This window comes from Schistocerca piceifrons, chromosome 1 (assembly GCF_021461385.2).
Source record: "Schistocerca piceifrons isolate TAMUIC-IGC-003096 chromosome 1, iqSchPice1.1, whole genome shotgun sequence".
NCBI lineage: Eukaryota > Metazoa > Arthropoda > Insecta > Orthoptera > Acrididae > Schistocerca > Schistocerca piceifrons.
In genome coordinates, this window is record NC_060138.1 from 748,873,231 (window position 1) to 748,888,945 (window position 15,715).

Sequence of the window (15,715 nt, forward strand, 5' to 3'; positions counted from 1 at the left end):
AGTGGGATAGTTGTGCTCAAGCCTAAGGTGATTACTTTTGAATAAAGACATCAATTATACTCGCCATGGTGTTTTGTACCTTTCATTTTGAACACCTCTCACATATACTTAAGAAGATGAAAAGTATGATTCAGACAGTGTAGTTTACATTGTTCCTAAGTGATGCATTGCAACCACATTTACATCAGATATCCTGATGTAAAAGTAATTAAAACTAGTTCCAAAACAATTGTAAAAGTTTTGGTAGAGGTATATAGTTATTTTCAGTAATTTGTTAGTAGCATAAAAATATTTTGCTGTTGAGTGGGAGAGCATTTAAAGAAAACCAGTATAGGATTTCACTGTTGCTTCAAGATTGTTATTTGATAATTCATCAGTAAGAATTTTAATATTATCTGCAAGAAGTGTAAATTTACTCTCTGTGTTGGAACAGAGAAATATGAGTGGACCTAGAATAAAGCCTTATGGCACACTGCAGAAAAAATGCCCCTCTCACATGAGGTGGGTACTCCAGATGAACCATTCAGCGTTACTGTCAGTCCTTTACGTATGACTGAAGCAATGAACTGGCAGTAGCACTTAAACCATAATATTCTGAATTTTTCAAAAGAATTTGATTTACACAATCTTATGAGAGATCGCAGAAGTTACCTACTGGAGTTCTTTTTGGTTGTTTCCAAAACTTGACTGTTAAAAGAGGGCATTGCTTGCTCAGTAGAAAGATCCACATGAAACCCAATTGCCTTTTGTTCAGGATATTGTGGAAATTATGATGATTGACAGTCATTATGTGAATGAGTTTTTGATGTATTTTCAAAAAATTTTCCAGGTATTTTGGAACCTTAGTTAAAAGGGGGTTGGGTGTTAGTTTTATCACCTTTTTTAAAAGAGGTTTATCACTGCAGCCTATTTTAATCCATCAGGTGCCATTCCTTCTTGGAGAAATGTATTGAATATGTTGCACAAGACTGAACTTGTATATATAAGAAAATAGTATTTATAGGGCATAGCTGAGTGGTAACTTGCTTGCCTCCCATGCAGTGGGCCCGGGTTCGATTCCTGGCCAGGTTGGAGATTTTCTCCGCTCATGGACTGGGTGCTGTGTTGTCATCATCATCATTGCATCCTCATCACCAGCACGCAAGTTGTCTATGTGTTGCGTTGACTGAAATAAGACTTGCACTTGGCGGCCGAACTTCCCTGAATGGGGCCTCCCGGCCAATGATGCCACAAAACCATTCGGGTTTCTTTTTTTTTTTTTTTTTTTTTTTTTTTTTTTTTTTTTTTTTTTTTTTTTTTTTTTTAAACCCATCAACAGATGTTTTATTTTTTAGTGTAACATATTAATTATTCTTTCAGTCTCATTAAATTCAACAGGAGGGAAGAATATCAAAGGATGTATTGTAAGGACAATTTCCCTCTACATAATTCAGTGGTAAATCACATTGTACTCAACCGTTTGTTCTGCCAGTTGGTGGCCAACTCACCTCAGTTATAGTCCATCAGGGACAATTCCTTCCTGCAGAAATGTCTTGAATATCCATATATAACCAGACAGGTAGCCTGCTGGGATTAGGAGGCTCAAGTGAAAAGGATAATAAAGAAGGTGTTAGGTCTGTGAAGGAATGAGACTGTCTTTGTCCTGGGTCCAGATCATGAAAATATAATGCATGTACCTAAAGCTATCAGGTCATTTAGGATCTTGATTGGCTATAAACGTCTCCTCTAAATTGCATATAAATAGGTTTGTATATGAGGGTGTCATGTGTATGCCCATAGCTGTACCACAGGTTAGTTGTGTATTTATTTATCTGTCAGCCCTTAGATGTAATTAGTTGATACACGATGCATCATTATGTATGGACATTGTCATTGTACAATTTTATATATTTATTATATATACGACTATATGAAGAACAGAGAGTTTTTACTGTTGTTTTCAAAAATCTTGGAATATCCTTGAGCAGTTTAATTTTACACGGTGCTCTACTAAACACTTGGATGGACATATAATGTACACACACACACACACACACACACAGACACAGACACGCACACGCACACAAAGGGGAAACATTGTTTCCAAAAATCTTGAAAAGTTCTTGACTGATTTATTTGAAATTGTTATATGATATTCTAACAAACATTTAAATAGACATAGGCTATATATCCTTTTAAACAACAGTGTATAGGTTTTCTGTTAAAACCAACTATGGTAATGAAAACACTGTACTTTGCTGTGAAAATGTGCCAATTCATTTTCTTTCTTGCAGTCAGTTTTCACTTCAAAAGTTGAGCATTTAAACCATTAGATAAACTGTTTCTCCCATGTAGATTCTACACACAAAAGTTGAATACACAACAGTGCACTGTTTTGTTTTCTTCCTTGCAATCGGTTTTAACAGACAACAGGAAAGTTGTATTTATGGCTTATTGGCTAATGATTAGAATACTATTATGGAATCTGAATTGTCTGAAACTGCTCATTCGTAGATTAAAATTATGTAAAATCTCATTGAAGCTACTATCCTGACAGACCATCAGCCGGAGAGGTCTCTCTCATACTCAGTACACCAATGATCCCAACCAATGTCCCATTTGTTTGATGTGATTTCAATTCCTAATCAAACTTTTGTTTGGAGTGCCTGTATACAAGGCTCAACATCAGAGAGAGAGAGAGAGAGAGAGAGAGAGAGAGAGAGAGAGAGAGAGAGAGGAGGGGGGGGGGGGGGAGAGAAGATGGACAGGGAGGGAGAGAGGAAATGGACAGGGAGGGGAGGACATGGGCAGAAAAAGGAGTGATGGAGAGTGGGGGGATGGGAAGGAGAAGATGGACAGAGAGAGGGGAGGAAGTAATGGACAGAGGGTGAGACTGAAGGAGGAGATTGACAAAAAGGGGGGGAGAAGAGGACATTAGTACATATATCCAATTCCTATACATATATCCAATTCCTATACATATTTAGCAATTCCAAAACATTGTCAGGTTCACTAGTTCATGTATATACATAACTAAATAAATAATAAGAAACATGACTTTAGCAGTACAATTATTTTTTTTTACAAATTATGGCTATTTTAATTAAAGTTCACATACTGTGACAGTTTCACATGCCAGTCGGTTCAGTCACAATGACCATGTGATTGTAAGCCTAACTGTTGAGAAATGAAGGCAACCAATTCTGAAGTACAACTGCATGACATGAGGAATTGTACATCTACTCCCAAAAATGGATCTCTCCTCTCCTACTCAGTTTCAGTTAAAAATACGTGGTAATGTGGATAAATGTTGTACAAATCATGATTAGCCCAAAATGGTAGAAGTGTTCAGTATTTACAAAACATTAAAAGAAAATTAATTACTTCAAAACAATATGGTCACCAGCTCACTACAGACATGAGTCATGCTTGGATAGCTCGGTTTTAGAGTACTTGCTTGTGAAACACAAAGATTCCAAGTTCAAGTCCCTGTCCGACATGATGCTTTAATCTGCCAGAGAGTTTGTTTAAACGATGGAAAATCCAGGATGGAATTTAACAATATTATGAAAGGAATAGTTGCAACTCTCCATATAGTGGAGATGCTGAGTTGCAGATAGGCACAACAAAAAGATTGTCAGAAAGTGAACTTTCAGCCAATGAGGCCTTTGTCAAAAATAACACACACACATGCGCACACACACACACAAACACACACACACACACACACACACACACACACACACACACACACACACACACACGTGTGTGTTCCCTATTTCCAACAGTCTTTTTGTTGTACCTATCTGCAACTCAGCATCGCAGCTATAAGGTGAATAGCAACTGTCCTCTTCATAATGTTTATATTCCTTACAAATTGCCAACATATTAACTATGATTGTGTCAGATTCAACAATCCAGTGTGTTCCTGTGTACCTAGCTAACGGTAATGCTGCCTGAAACTTTTACGAGATGGCACTTAGCTTGCTGCCATTCATGGCGACGTCTTTTACTGTGAATGTTGTCTGATTGACAGCTATTCCAATGCACTCCACACCTAGTGGCAGGTACTATCTGTTCCTAGCTCACTCTTTCATTATCAGCAATGAAAGAGCCTTGGAGCAGGTCTTGCAGAGCTCTTTTGTTCTGCTTTCAAGGAACCATTTATAAAAGTTTTACTTAACAATTTTATGCCCTGAGAAGACACAGTGTATATGTTAACATACAATTTACATAATTTGAGAACTTTATACCAACAATTTGGACCTTTTCCGTACCACACAGCAAATTGAATTTAATGAATGACGTTTTCTGCTGATGTTTTCTGTCCAAGTTAATTTTCCAGCAATACGGAAATCAAAAAGTTTTATATTTGCCACTTGCTCAGCTTTTTAGTCATTGGTTTTTGGCAGTAAAACAGCATATTTGCTTTTTTATGTCAGTTTGTTATTGTCAAACCATTTATGTACTTGGCTTAGAACTCTTCCAGTACCTTAAAACAGATCCACATTTTTTCCCCTGTGCTTAAAATATACGAGTCATCTGCAAATAGGACATATTTCTTGTTGATATTGTCAGCAAGGTCATTAATATACACCAGGAAGGGTAGCGGCCCCAGTTCACTTCCTTCTGGCACAACATGATGGATCTTCTCAATGTCTGAGAAGTGTTTATTACTCCTTTCAACTGATGTTTCTGCTGCTCAGTATCTGTCAGTCAGGTAAGGCCTTAGTCAGTTTGTTTGTGTTGTCTCTCAATGAACAGAACTTGCTTTGCCATAAGTATCTCACGATTTACTAAATAAAAAATATCTCAGTTGCTCAGGCTTCCCTGTTAAAAGCTTGTTCTTGCACTGATGAAATAGTGGATTTATTTTTGTGGAACCCATTATGATTCCCATGTAATATACGAGTGGTAGAAAACTTTACTAGTTCTGATATGTGATTTTAGGGTTCCATGATTTCAAAATTTTCCTGCTGTTCATCTGGGTGGTCTATCCAAATGGTGGAGCATTTCAACAAGCTGACTTCTTGCCAGCTTTAGAGCTTTAGGTGGTTCTTATGACTGAGTTGCCTGCTGCTGGGCATTGTCTTATACACCCTTCCCTCACACTGTTAAGCTTGGGTCCGTGGCATCTGGGGTGCTGTAGCAGATGAGACGTATTCAAACTACGAAATTTGTCATCATCTCCAATTCTGTAAGTGCCGTCTATCTATTCAGCTATTTTAACTTGCAGACAAGTGAGTACACACCACCCATGATTCCTTTCTATGGCTACAGAAGCAGGGGAAGCAGATACCATTCTAATGAGCGCTGGGGAAAGCGGGTAATTCAGGGAAGTGAGACCACAAATTAAGCAACTAAGGACGTCTGCAAAGGACCAAATGTAGACAAATGTGCCATACCCCTGTGTACCGTTGTCTTACTACTGAGATACAAAATCATGCTTCAGTCCAAGGAAGAGTGGCTGAAAGTAAAGAATAACAGCCTGATATCGATCATGCAAACAACCACAGTGTTCTTTCTTCTGTTCATTGAAGTGAGAGGAAGCAATGTTAACACACTTCCAGATATGCTATTATCCTATGATGTATTGGTACATTCTCTGTTGAGAGGACACACCAGTGTGCAGCATGGCTGATATCCTCTACATTTTAGATGACACACTGTTGAATGTAGTAAATATTTTAAGGGTCTGTTGTTTCAGACCTTCTACCTAATCATTAAGTAGGAGAGTTTACTGTGTTCTCGGGATGATTGGCTTGTCCATTATGCAAGTAATCAGCAGATCTGAATATGCTGTCTTATTAATTTAGGTCTGTCTTGTCTTAACAATATTTTGAGAAAATGACAAATTGGCATTTTTAGGTTGTGTGTGCAAGTGAATGTATGCATATATGTATGAAGGGTGCCCTTATAGGAGAATGTATGGGAGTGAGTGAATGAGTTTTTAACAGAGAATGAGTTTTTAACAAAAACTATATGGACTCAATTTCCAAGTTATAAACATTTTAACCCTATTGTTCTCTGAAATTTTTAGTGTGAGTGCTGATAACTGCAATGTCGGGTGACCTAAACTAGAAGTTGTCGTCATGTGTGAACTGAGTGACCCCATCTTCACATAGCAGTAGTTACATTTCTCATCAGTAGAAGTAAACTCACAAACTAGATTTTATGTCTGCTATCCAGGAACCACGCTATTGTACAAACATTAAGTCTGGCTGCCACCATGTGGATTTGTCTGTAGCTCATGGTCTAGTGGCTAGCGTTGCTGCCTCTGGATCATGCAGTCCTGGGTTGGATTCCCGACCTGGTTGAAGATTTTGTCCGCCCAGGGACTGGGTATTTGTGTTGTCCTCATCATCTCATCATCATTCAGGTAGTGGCAAGACTGGAACGGAAAGATTGGAACTTGTACGGGTGCTGATGACCAAGATGTTGAGTGGCCCACAAACCAACATCATCACTACCACATGGATTTTGTTGCAAGTATACAAACTCATCAAACTACTGCTTTCCAAAAATGGCAGAGCACTGTTGTTGAAGTGATTCAGCTTAAGTTGACTTGACATTTCTGTATTCAAGATATGGCACATCTTCCATGCTGATTAATGCTTGTGGTTGTTTATGTCAATTATACAAATAATAATTGGTATCCTGAGACAATATTGGTCAGCAAAGAGGTAAAAACAAAATTAAAATGAAACAGTATTTGGGGAATGTGATCTGTGGAAAAAATTAAGGATGTTTACTCAGGTTTCATGGCAATAATCCATATTTCTTATGAAAAAATCACTGAATGTTCCAAAAGGTGTAAATATTTCTTACCATTTCCTGCAGCCATTGTGAGCAATTTTGTCCACACCTCAACAATTACGAAAACATAGACATCTGCAAGGGGGATTTGGGGGAGGGGGGGGGTGTCATGAGAGGCAGCAGCACCCTCCTGAAATCTGGAATATAAACTTCCCATTCATTTAGAAACTGTCACACTTTTCTCACAATGGATGTCTGGCACTTCACTAGATTTCAGATTTAATGTTGATGAACATGGTGGGAGCATCCACAGCTCCAGCAACCAGTATGTATTTATTGTTTTTTTTAGTTGTAACACTCTTCACTAGAAAATTTGCTAATTTCTTAGTGTGGCATTGTTTGTGGTTCTATACTGTGGTCAAGATGGTTGCATATCTTCACAGAACAGTGTTGAAACATTGTAAATGACATCACGGTCGCTATTTGACTGTTAAATTATTTATTTGTACAGCTCAATACCGCAATTTTAGCTGTGTGGTCATGATAAGCTGGAAATACTTGTGCTTTAGCACACCTCAGTACCTAAAAATCATCTTCTAATACATCTATCATCATCACATCTGTAAGTTGGATCTTTAATTTTACCGTTGTTAACACCTTTTACTTGAATCACATCAAATCATTGCTAATTTACTCTTTAATCATGACACTATCATGAATACAATGGACATGAGTAACTGTTTGATGTGATTAATGTAATAGATGCTGAGAACAGCAATGTTAATGACCCAACTTACGGATGTGATGGTGATATGTATATATGTCAGATGATTTCTAAGTTTTGACATGTGCTAAAGCACAGTTATTTCCATTTGATTATGGTCACATGGCTGCACTTGCAATAGTGGGTTTTACAAATAAAAATCTTACAAGCAAAAGGCAACCATGATATAGTATACAAATGTTAAACGCTACTGTAAACTCAGCTATGAGAAGTTAATCTTTGATGAAAAAGAATCATTAATGTTCTGTCTCTCTCTTACTCATACAGCTGTAATTTCCCTAAATCGCTCCAGCCAAATCCCAGTATTACTCTATTTCAAAGAGCATGGCCGATTTTCTTCCCCATCCTTGAAACAGCCTGAGCTTCTCATCTGTTGCTAATGACCTCAAAACTGACAAGGTGTTAAATGCTAATATTCCTTCCTTCCTTTCATACAGCCCACATCAAGCTACAGAAAGGCACCAGTCCAGTACCCTACCATGTGGATTACCAACACGACATACACAAGGAACCAATAGAGTTAAACACACCAGTGACTCATCCAGTGCTTCAAAAACACATTTTGTTCAGTTCAAGTTGTGGTAGCCACATTTTAAAATTAGAAAGCATGGAAATAATGCAATAAATGCATTAAGGTGTAAAGCTTTGTAAATAAACAAAGTGTTGTAGAGGACATCAAAGTTGAATAAGCAAAGTGACTTTCTTGTTGGCTATTGTTTTGTGAACCATTTTGTCTTTTTTTCTATTTCAGATTTATAATTTTTAGTGGTCGGGATTTAATCATATGGTGATATAATTTAATGTCATTAAATCAAAACAAATTGCCGCTTTTCATATGAATAACATAAAAGGATGCACGTTGTATAAACTATTGATATATGCTTCCTGTTTAGGTATTAAGCTTATCCACAAAAACTTAGTAGATAATTATCAATAGTTTTTGTGAAATTTAACTCTTGAGGCACAACACAATTACAGATGTATCAAATATTAGTAATTTTAGATTATTACCACCTCTTGGAAAAAAATCCGTGAACATCCATCGATGTTGTAACGACTATTCCTTGTAGCCAACTTCGTAATCACCAGCATTTCGAAATTTACCCTTCTTTTGACCATTTAAATTCAGAACTGTCTTTCTCACTTCTTCCCAATCGATATTGTGGGAATCATGAAGGTATGTGTGGTTTTCAAGAACAAATGTAGTGTTGTGTGTACATGTAAAAGAAGCTGTGCAATTATAGGATAAAGCCATTTACGATTCTTTGCCTTAGTGTGTATGTGAGCTACTTCTAGAGTGCACAGCTCCCTCATTGCAAAGAGCTAAAAATAGGAAGAGTTTGGGCAAGAAGTGTTTTGTGTCCGTCCACTACTGCAGTGTAGTGACTATTATCAATTGCTGTGTTTCATTTAGTCGTATCTGGTCTGTTTGTGCTAGAATGGTAAAGCAGTTCCTGTTTCTACATCTACATCTACGTCTACATTTACACTCCGCAAGCCACCCAACGGTGTGTGGCGGAGGGCACTTTATGTGCCACTGTCATTACCTCCCCTTTCTGTTCCAGTCGCGTATGGTTCGCGGGAAGAACGACTGTCTGAAAGCCTCCGTGCGCGCTCGAATCTCTCTAATTTTACATTCGTGATCTCCTCGGGAGGTATAAGTAGGGGGAAGCAATACATTCGATACCTCATCCAGAAATGCACCCTCTCGAAACCTGGCGAGCAAGCTACACCGCGATGCAGAGCGGCAGAGTCTACCACTTGAGTTTGATAAACATCTCCGTAACGCTATCACGGTTACCAAATAACCCTGTGACGAAACACACCGCTCTTCTTTGGATCTTCTCTATCTCCTCTGTCAACCCAATCTGGTACGGATCCCACACTGATGAGCAATACTCAAGTATAGGTCGAACGAGTTTTTTGTAAGCCACCTCCTTTGTTGATGGACTACATTTTCTAAGGACTCTCCCAATGAATCTCAACCTGGTACCCGCCTTACCAACAATTAATTTTATATGATCATTCCACTTCAAATTGTTCCGCACGCATACTCCCAGATATTTTACAGAAGTAACTGCTACCAGTGTTTGTTCCGCTATCATATAATCATACAATAAAGGATCCTCCTTTCTATGTATTCGCAATACATTACATTTGTCTATGTTAAGGGTCAGTTGCCACTCCCTGCACCAAGTGCCTATCTGCTGCAGATCTTCCTGCATTTTGCTACAATTTTCTAATGCTGCAACTTCTCTGTATACTACAGCATCATCCGCGAAAAGCCGCATGGAACTTCCGACACTATCTACTAGGTCATGTATATATCTTGTGAAAAGCAATGGTCCCATAACACTCCCCTGTGGCACGCCAGAGGTTACTTTAACGTCTGTAGACGTCTCTCCATTGATAACAACATGCTGTGTTCTGTTTGCTAAAAACTCTTCAATCCAGCCACACAGCTGGTCTGATATTCCGTAGGCTCTTACTTTGTCTATCAGGCGACAGTGCGGAACTGTATCGAACGCCTTCCGGAAGTCAAGGAAAATAGCATCTACCTGGGAGCCTGTATCTAATATTTTCTGGGTCTCATGAACAAATAAAGCGAGTTGGGTCTCACATGATTGCTGTTTCCGGAATCCATGTTGATTCCTACAGAGTAGATTCTGGATTTCCAAAAACAACATGATACGCGAGCAAAAAACATGTTCTAAAATTCTACAACAGATCGACGTCAGAGATATAGGTCTATAGTTTTGCGCATCTGCTTGACAACCCTTCTTGAAGACTGGGACTACCTGTGCTCTTTTCCAATCATTTGGAACCTTCCGTTCCTCTAGATACTTGCGGTACACGGCTGTTAGAAAGGGGGCAAGATCTTTCGCATACTCTTTGTAGAATCGAATTGGTATCCCATCAGGTCCAGTGGACTTTCCTCTATTGAGTGATTCCAGTGCTTTTCTATTCCTTGGACACTTATTTTGATGTCAGCCATTTTTTCGTTTGTGCGAGGATTTAGAGAAGGAACTGCAGTGCGGTCTTCCTCTGTGAAACAGCTTTGGAAAAAGGTGTTTAGTATTTCAGCTTTATGCGTGTCATCCTCTGTTTCAATGCCATCATCATCCCAGAGTATCTGGATATGCTGTTTCGAGCCACTTACTGATTTAACATAAGAGCAGAACTTCCTAGGATTTTCTGTCAAGTCGGTACATAGAATTTTACTTCCGAATTCACTGAACGCTTCACGCGTAGCCCTCCTTACGCTATCTTTGACATCGTTTAGCTTCTGTTTGTCTGAGAGGTTTTGGCTGCGTTTACACTTGGAGTGAAGCTCTCTTTGCTTTCACAGTAGATTCCTAACTTTGTTATTGAACCATAGTGGGTTTTTCCCGTCCCTCACAGTTTTACTTGTCACATACCTGTCTAAAATGTATTTTACGATTGCCTTGAATTTTTTCCATAAACACTCAACATTGTCAGTTTGGAACAGAAATTTTTGTTTTGATCTGTTAGCTAGTCTGAAATCTGCCTTCTATTACTCTTGCTAAACAGATAAACCTTCCTCCCTTTTTTTATATTCCTATTAACTTCCACATTCAGGGATGCTGCAACGGCCTTATGATCACTGATTCCCTGTTCTGCACTTACAGAGTCGAAAAGTTCGGGTCTGTTTGTTATCAGTAGGTCCAAGATGTTATCTCCACGAGTTGGTTCTCTGTTTAATTGCTCGAGGTAATTTTCGGATAGTGCACTCAGTATAATGTCACTCGATGCTTTGTCCCTACCTCCCGTCCTAAACATCTGAGTGTCCCAGTCTATATCTGGTAAATTGAAATCTCCACCTAAGACTATAACATGCTGAGAAAATTTATGTGAAATGTATTCCAGATTTTCTCTCCAGTTGTTCTGCCACTAATGCTGCTGAGTCGGGAGGTCGGTAAAAGGAGCCAACTATTAACCTAGTTCGGTTGTTGAGTGTAACCTCCACCCATAATAATTCACAGGAACTATCCACTTCTGCTTCACTACAGGATAAACTACTACTAACAGCGACAAACACGCCACCACCGGTTGCATGCAATCTATCCTTTCTAAACACTGTCTGTGCCTTTGTAAAAATTTCGGCAGAATTTATAACGATTTCAGCTTCGTTGCTTTCTATCAGTGCTTGAAGTTCTGGTACTTTACCAATGCAGCTTCGACAGTTTACAATTACAATACCGATTGCTGCTTGTTCCCCGCATGTCCTGACTTTGCCCCGCACCCTTTGAGGCTGCTACCCTTTCTGTACTTGCCCGAGGCCATCTAACCTAAAAAACTGCCCAGTTCACGCCACACAACCCCTGCTACCCGTGTAGCCACTTGCTGCATGTAGTGGACTCCTGACCTATCCAGCGGAACCCGAAACCCCACCACCCTATAGCGCAAGTCGAGGAATCTGCAGCCCACACGGTTGCAGAACCATCTCAGCCTCTGATTCAGACCCTCCACTCGGCTCTGTACCAAAGGTCCGCAGTCAGTCCTGTCGACGATGCTGCAGATGGTGAGCTCTGCTTTTATCCCGCTAGCGAGACTGGCAGTCTTCACCAAATCAGATAGCCGCCTGAAGCCAGAGAGGATTTCCTCCGATTCATAGCGATACACATCATTGGTGCCGACATGAGCGACGAGGTGCAGATGGGTGCATCCTGTACCCTTCATGGCATCCAGAAGGACCCTTTCCACATCTGGAATGACTCCCCCGGTATGCACATGGAGTGCACATTGGTTTTCTTCCCCTCTCTTGCTGCCATATCCCTAAAGGGCCCCATTACGCGCCTGACGTTGGAGCTCTCAACTACCAGTAAGCCCACCCTCTGCGACCACCCAGATCTTGCAGACTGAGGGGCAACCTCTGGAACAGGACAAGCAGCCATGTCCAGACGAAGATCAGTATCAGCCAGTGACAGAGCCTGAAACCAGTTCATCAGACAAACTGGAGAGGCCTTCCGTTCAGCCCTCCAGAATGTCATTCGCCCCCTGCCACACCTCAAGATGACCTCCCACTCTACCACAGGTGAGGGATCAGCCTCAGTGTGGGCAGTATCCCGGGCACCCACAGTCGTAGTCCGTTCGGGGGATGCGTGGGACGAGCTGGCCGTCCCCGACAAACCCCCATCCGGACCCCCACAGTGATGCCCATTGGCAACAGCCTCAAGCTGTGTGACCGAAGCCAACACTGCCTGAAGCTGAGAGCAAAGGGATGTCAACTCAGCCTGCATCCAAACACAGCAGTTGCAGTCCCTATCCATGCTAAAAATTGTTGTGCAAAGAACGTCTGAACTAATCTACAGACAGCACAAACAATTTGACACAAAATTTAAATGGTTATTAAAATACAAGATTGCCTAGTAAATGCAGTAATGCTGCTACTTGCGTACTGCTGACACACTGCTCGGCGGCGGAAGGAGACTACGCGATTTTACACTATTCAGGTACTAAAACGCGATGCTACAACTCTCAAATACTATAATATGGCCGAAATTTATGAATTAAACAATGCAAATACCATAAACACGCAAAGAAATTAATAATTAAACTATGTAACAAATAAGTGAGCTAAGAGTATACGACTCGCTGCTGCAGCTGCTTATCCAACGGCGGCAGGGAGCACACATCGGAAGCTCTGCATATGACACCTTCATAGAATATAAATCATGTTTTCCACAGTGAGGTTAGATGCTCAGTATGAAGAACAATGTGTATTTGTAGTGGCTGCACAGCTTGAGGGAGGCAAAGCCAGTTCCTTTTGCACTACTTCCATTTCCTCATGGTAGCCTTTATGCAGGGTACAGTTTTTTCTTCCATTGTCTGGACTCTCTAATGGCACCCAAGAAAATTTTTACAGTCTGTGCTTAAGGTAGGGTATTTTTGGGAAAAGTTGTCTGGTATCTCGTGTTGAGGTACATTATCACTGATTGCTCAAAAAGGACGAATGTAGTGTTGTGTGTACATGTAAAACAAGCCGTGCAATTATAGCATAAAGTCTTTTATGATTCTTTGCCTTTGTGTGTACAGTATGTGAACTACTTTTAGAGTGCACAACTCCCTCATTGCAAAGAGCCAAAAGTAGGAAGAGTTGGGCCAAGAAGTGTTTTGTGTCCATCCACTGCTACAGTGTAGCAAGTGTTATCAACCGCTGAATTTCATTTAGTCATATCTGGGCTGTTTGTGCTAGGATGATAAAGCAGTTCCTGGTTCATCAGAAGCTCTACATATGACACCTTCCTAGAATATAAATCATGTTTTCCACAGTGAGGATAGATGCTCAGTATGAAGCACAAAGTGTATTTATAGTGGCTGCACAGCTTGGGGGAAGCAAAGCCTGTTCCTTTTGCACTACTTCCATAAGCAGGATACAGTTTGTTTCTTCTGTTGTCTAGACACTCTAATGGCACCCAAAAAAATTTGTACAGTCTGTACGTAAGATGGAGTATTTTTGGGAAAAGTTGTCTGGTATCACATGTCGAGGTACTTTATCACTGATTGCTCAAAAAATATTTCAACATGTTTATTTCACATATATGATTCACTTTATACAGGGTGACCAAAAACAGTCTGAAAAGCTTAAAAGGGTGTTGCAGGGTAGGTTGTGCTGAGAAATTGTTAAGAAAAGAATTATATATGTTGCACCATTCAGAGTTAATTAGCACTGAAGTTAGCCACTCAGGCTGTTGCACATTGAAGTTCAAGTGGCCTGCAAGAGACAGTGTCACCAAATGTGTTCTTTGCTTGGTTTCCTAAAACCAGACAAGAGAACTATGCAAAAAATTGGTCTTGGGGTGGTATAATAATCAAACATGAGCCAAAGGATGAGAAGTCTCATGTAATATCGCCTACTCCATGAGAGCAACTGACACTAATTGTATCTGGCGGGCTGCTTGAATTTTAAAAGGAAATGGCCTGATTGGCTAGCTTCAATGCTAATTATTGCGGAAACAGTGCAACATATCAAATTATTTTCTTAACAATTATTTCTAAGCACAAACTACCCTGTAACACCCTTACAAGCTTTTCAGACTGTTCCTGTCCGTCCTGTATACATTATTTATAGGAGTGCATGACTAAGCAGTAGACAGAAAGGGTGTTCCCTAAAGTACAGCTTCCACCCCAAAATTAAAAAGGGGAATGAGTTTTATGAGCTGCATGTATTCGAAAGACAAAGACATGAGGATTATTTTGATGTTCTCAACACAGCACACTTCTTTGGTAACAGTGATGACTGTGTGTTTGTGAAGGAGATTAGTGACTTTTCACACTTAGGTTTGGCTAATAATATTCTAATAATAGGAGTAGAGAAGTCAGATCAAATGATTGCTTACTATCCTTTCAAAAGAAAGCAATTCAAATGGTGGAAATGGCTGTTCCTTTGTAAATTTGTAATAAGAATCACGAATGAAGTTTCTGCTTTAGTCAGGAGACAAGTGATATGGGCAAAAGAAGAAAGGTTACCCTCTCCCAGTTTATACACAGTTAGGGAACCCTTTGGCTGCACAGGGCAACAAATATAAAGAAATTGTTTCTTCTCCAGGTGTTGTCCCAAACAGACTTAGTGGCAGACATTTTGCTGAAAAGATACCTCCTACCGAGAGAAAATTACACCCAACACGTGTCTGCAAAGTGTGTGCAGATGTCAGTAAGAGCCAGATGGGAAAAGTGTGCCGTAAAGAAACATCCTGGTGGTGTGCCGATTGTGATATCGCTCTTTGTATGCCTGAGTGTTTCAAAGCATACCACACCAAGGCATATTATGTGTAAGAACGGTTTGTACAAAGTTCTTGTTGACATAAATGTGTGATTCAGTAAAACAGTTGGTGCATCTGCTGTGTGTAGTACCTTATAACATTCTTATGAACAGGTAGACCAGGTTAGAATGTTTCATGGCATCTAATTCAGGCTTATTGCAGTTATAGTTATAAATCTACGATTAAAAAGAAATCTTCAGTCTAGTTGCCCTGATCACAAGTATACATGTTGCTAAAAAGTATTGATTCAGAGCTCTTAATTTCTAACAGAGGAAATCCATTTTTAGGAGATAACTGAAGTTACACCTGCAGAGTTGCTTTTATCTGATCCATCTGCTGTCATGTTCAGCAGAATACACTGAGTTGGTGCACAAGTTCATACCATTTTCCATAAGTTTAATAAACACAACAG

The 15,715-nt window shown here is 39.9% G+C and overlaps 1 protein-coding gene across 14 annotated transcripts in view; it reads left to right on the plus strand.

Moving 5' to 3' along the window:
- Positions 1 to 15,715, plus strand: part of LOC124711896 (longitudinals lacking protein, isoforms H/M/V-like) — a 474,926-nt gene that overhangs the window by 169,018 nt on the left and 290,193 nt on the right. The window contains exon 8 of one of the 14 annotated variants that reach the window (XM_047242184.1): positions 15,090 to 15,312. The exons of 12 other annotated variants lie outside the window; for them this stretch is intronic. In XM_047242184.1, the coding sequence (XP_047098140.1) occupies positions 15,090 to 15,312 (223 nt within the window). Of the gene's footprint in view, positions 1 to 7,956; positions 8,150 to 15,089; positions 15,313 to 15,715 lie in introns of those variants that run through there. One more of the 14 variants, XM_047242228.1, reaches the window with a different exon arrangement.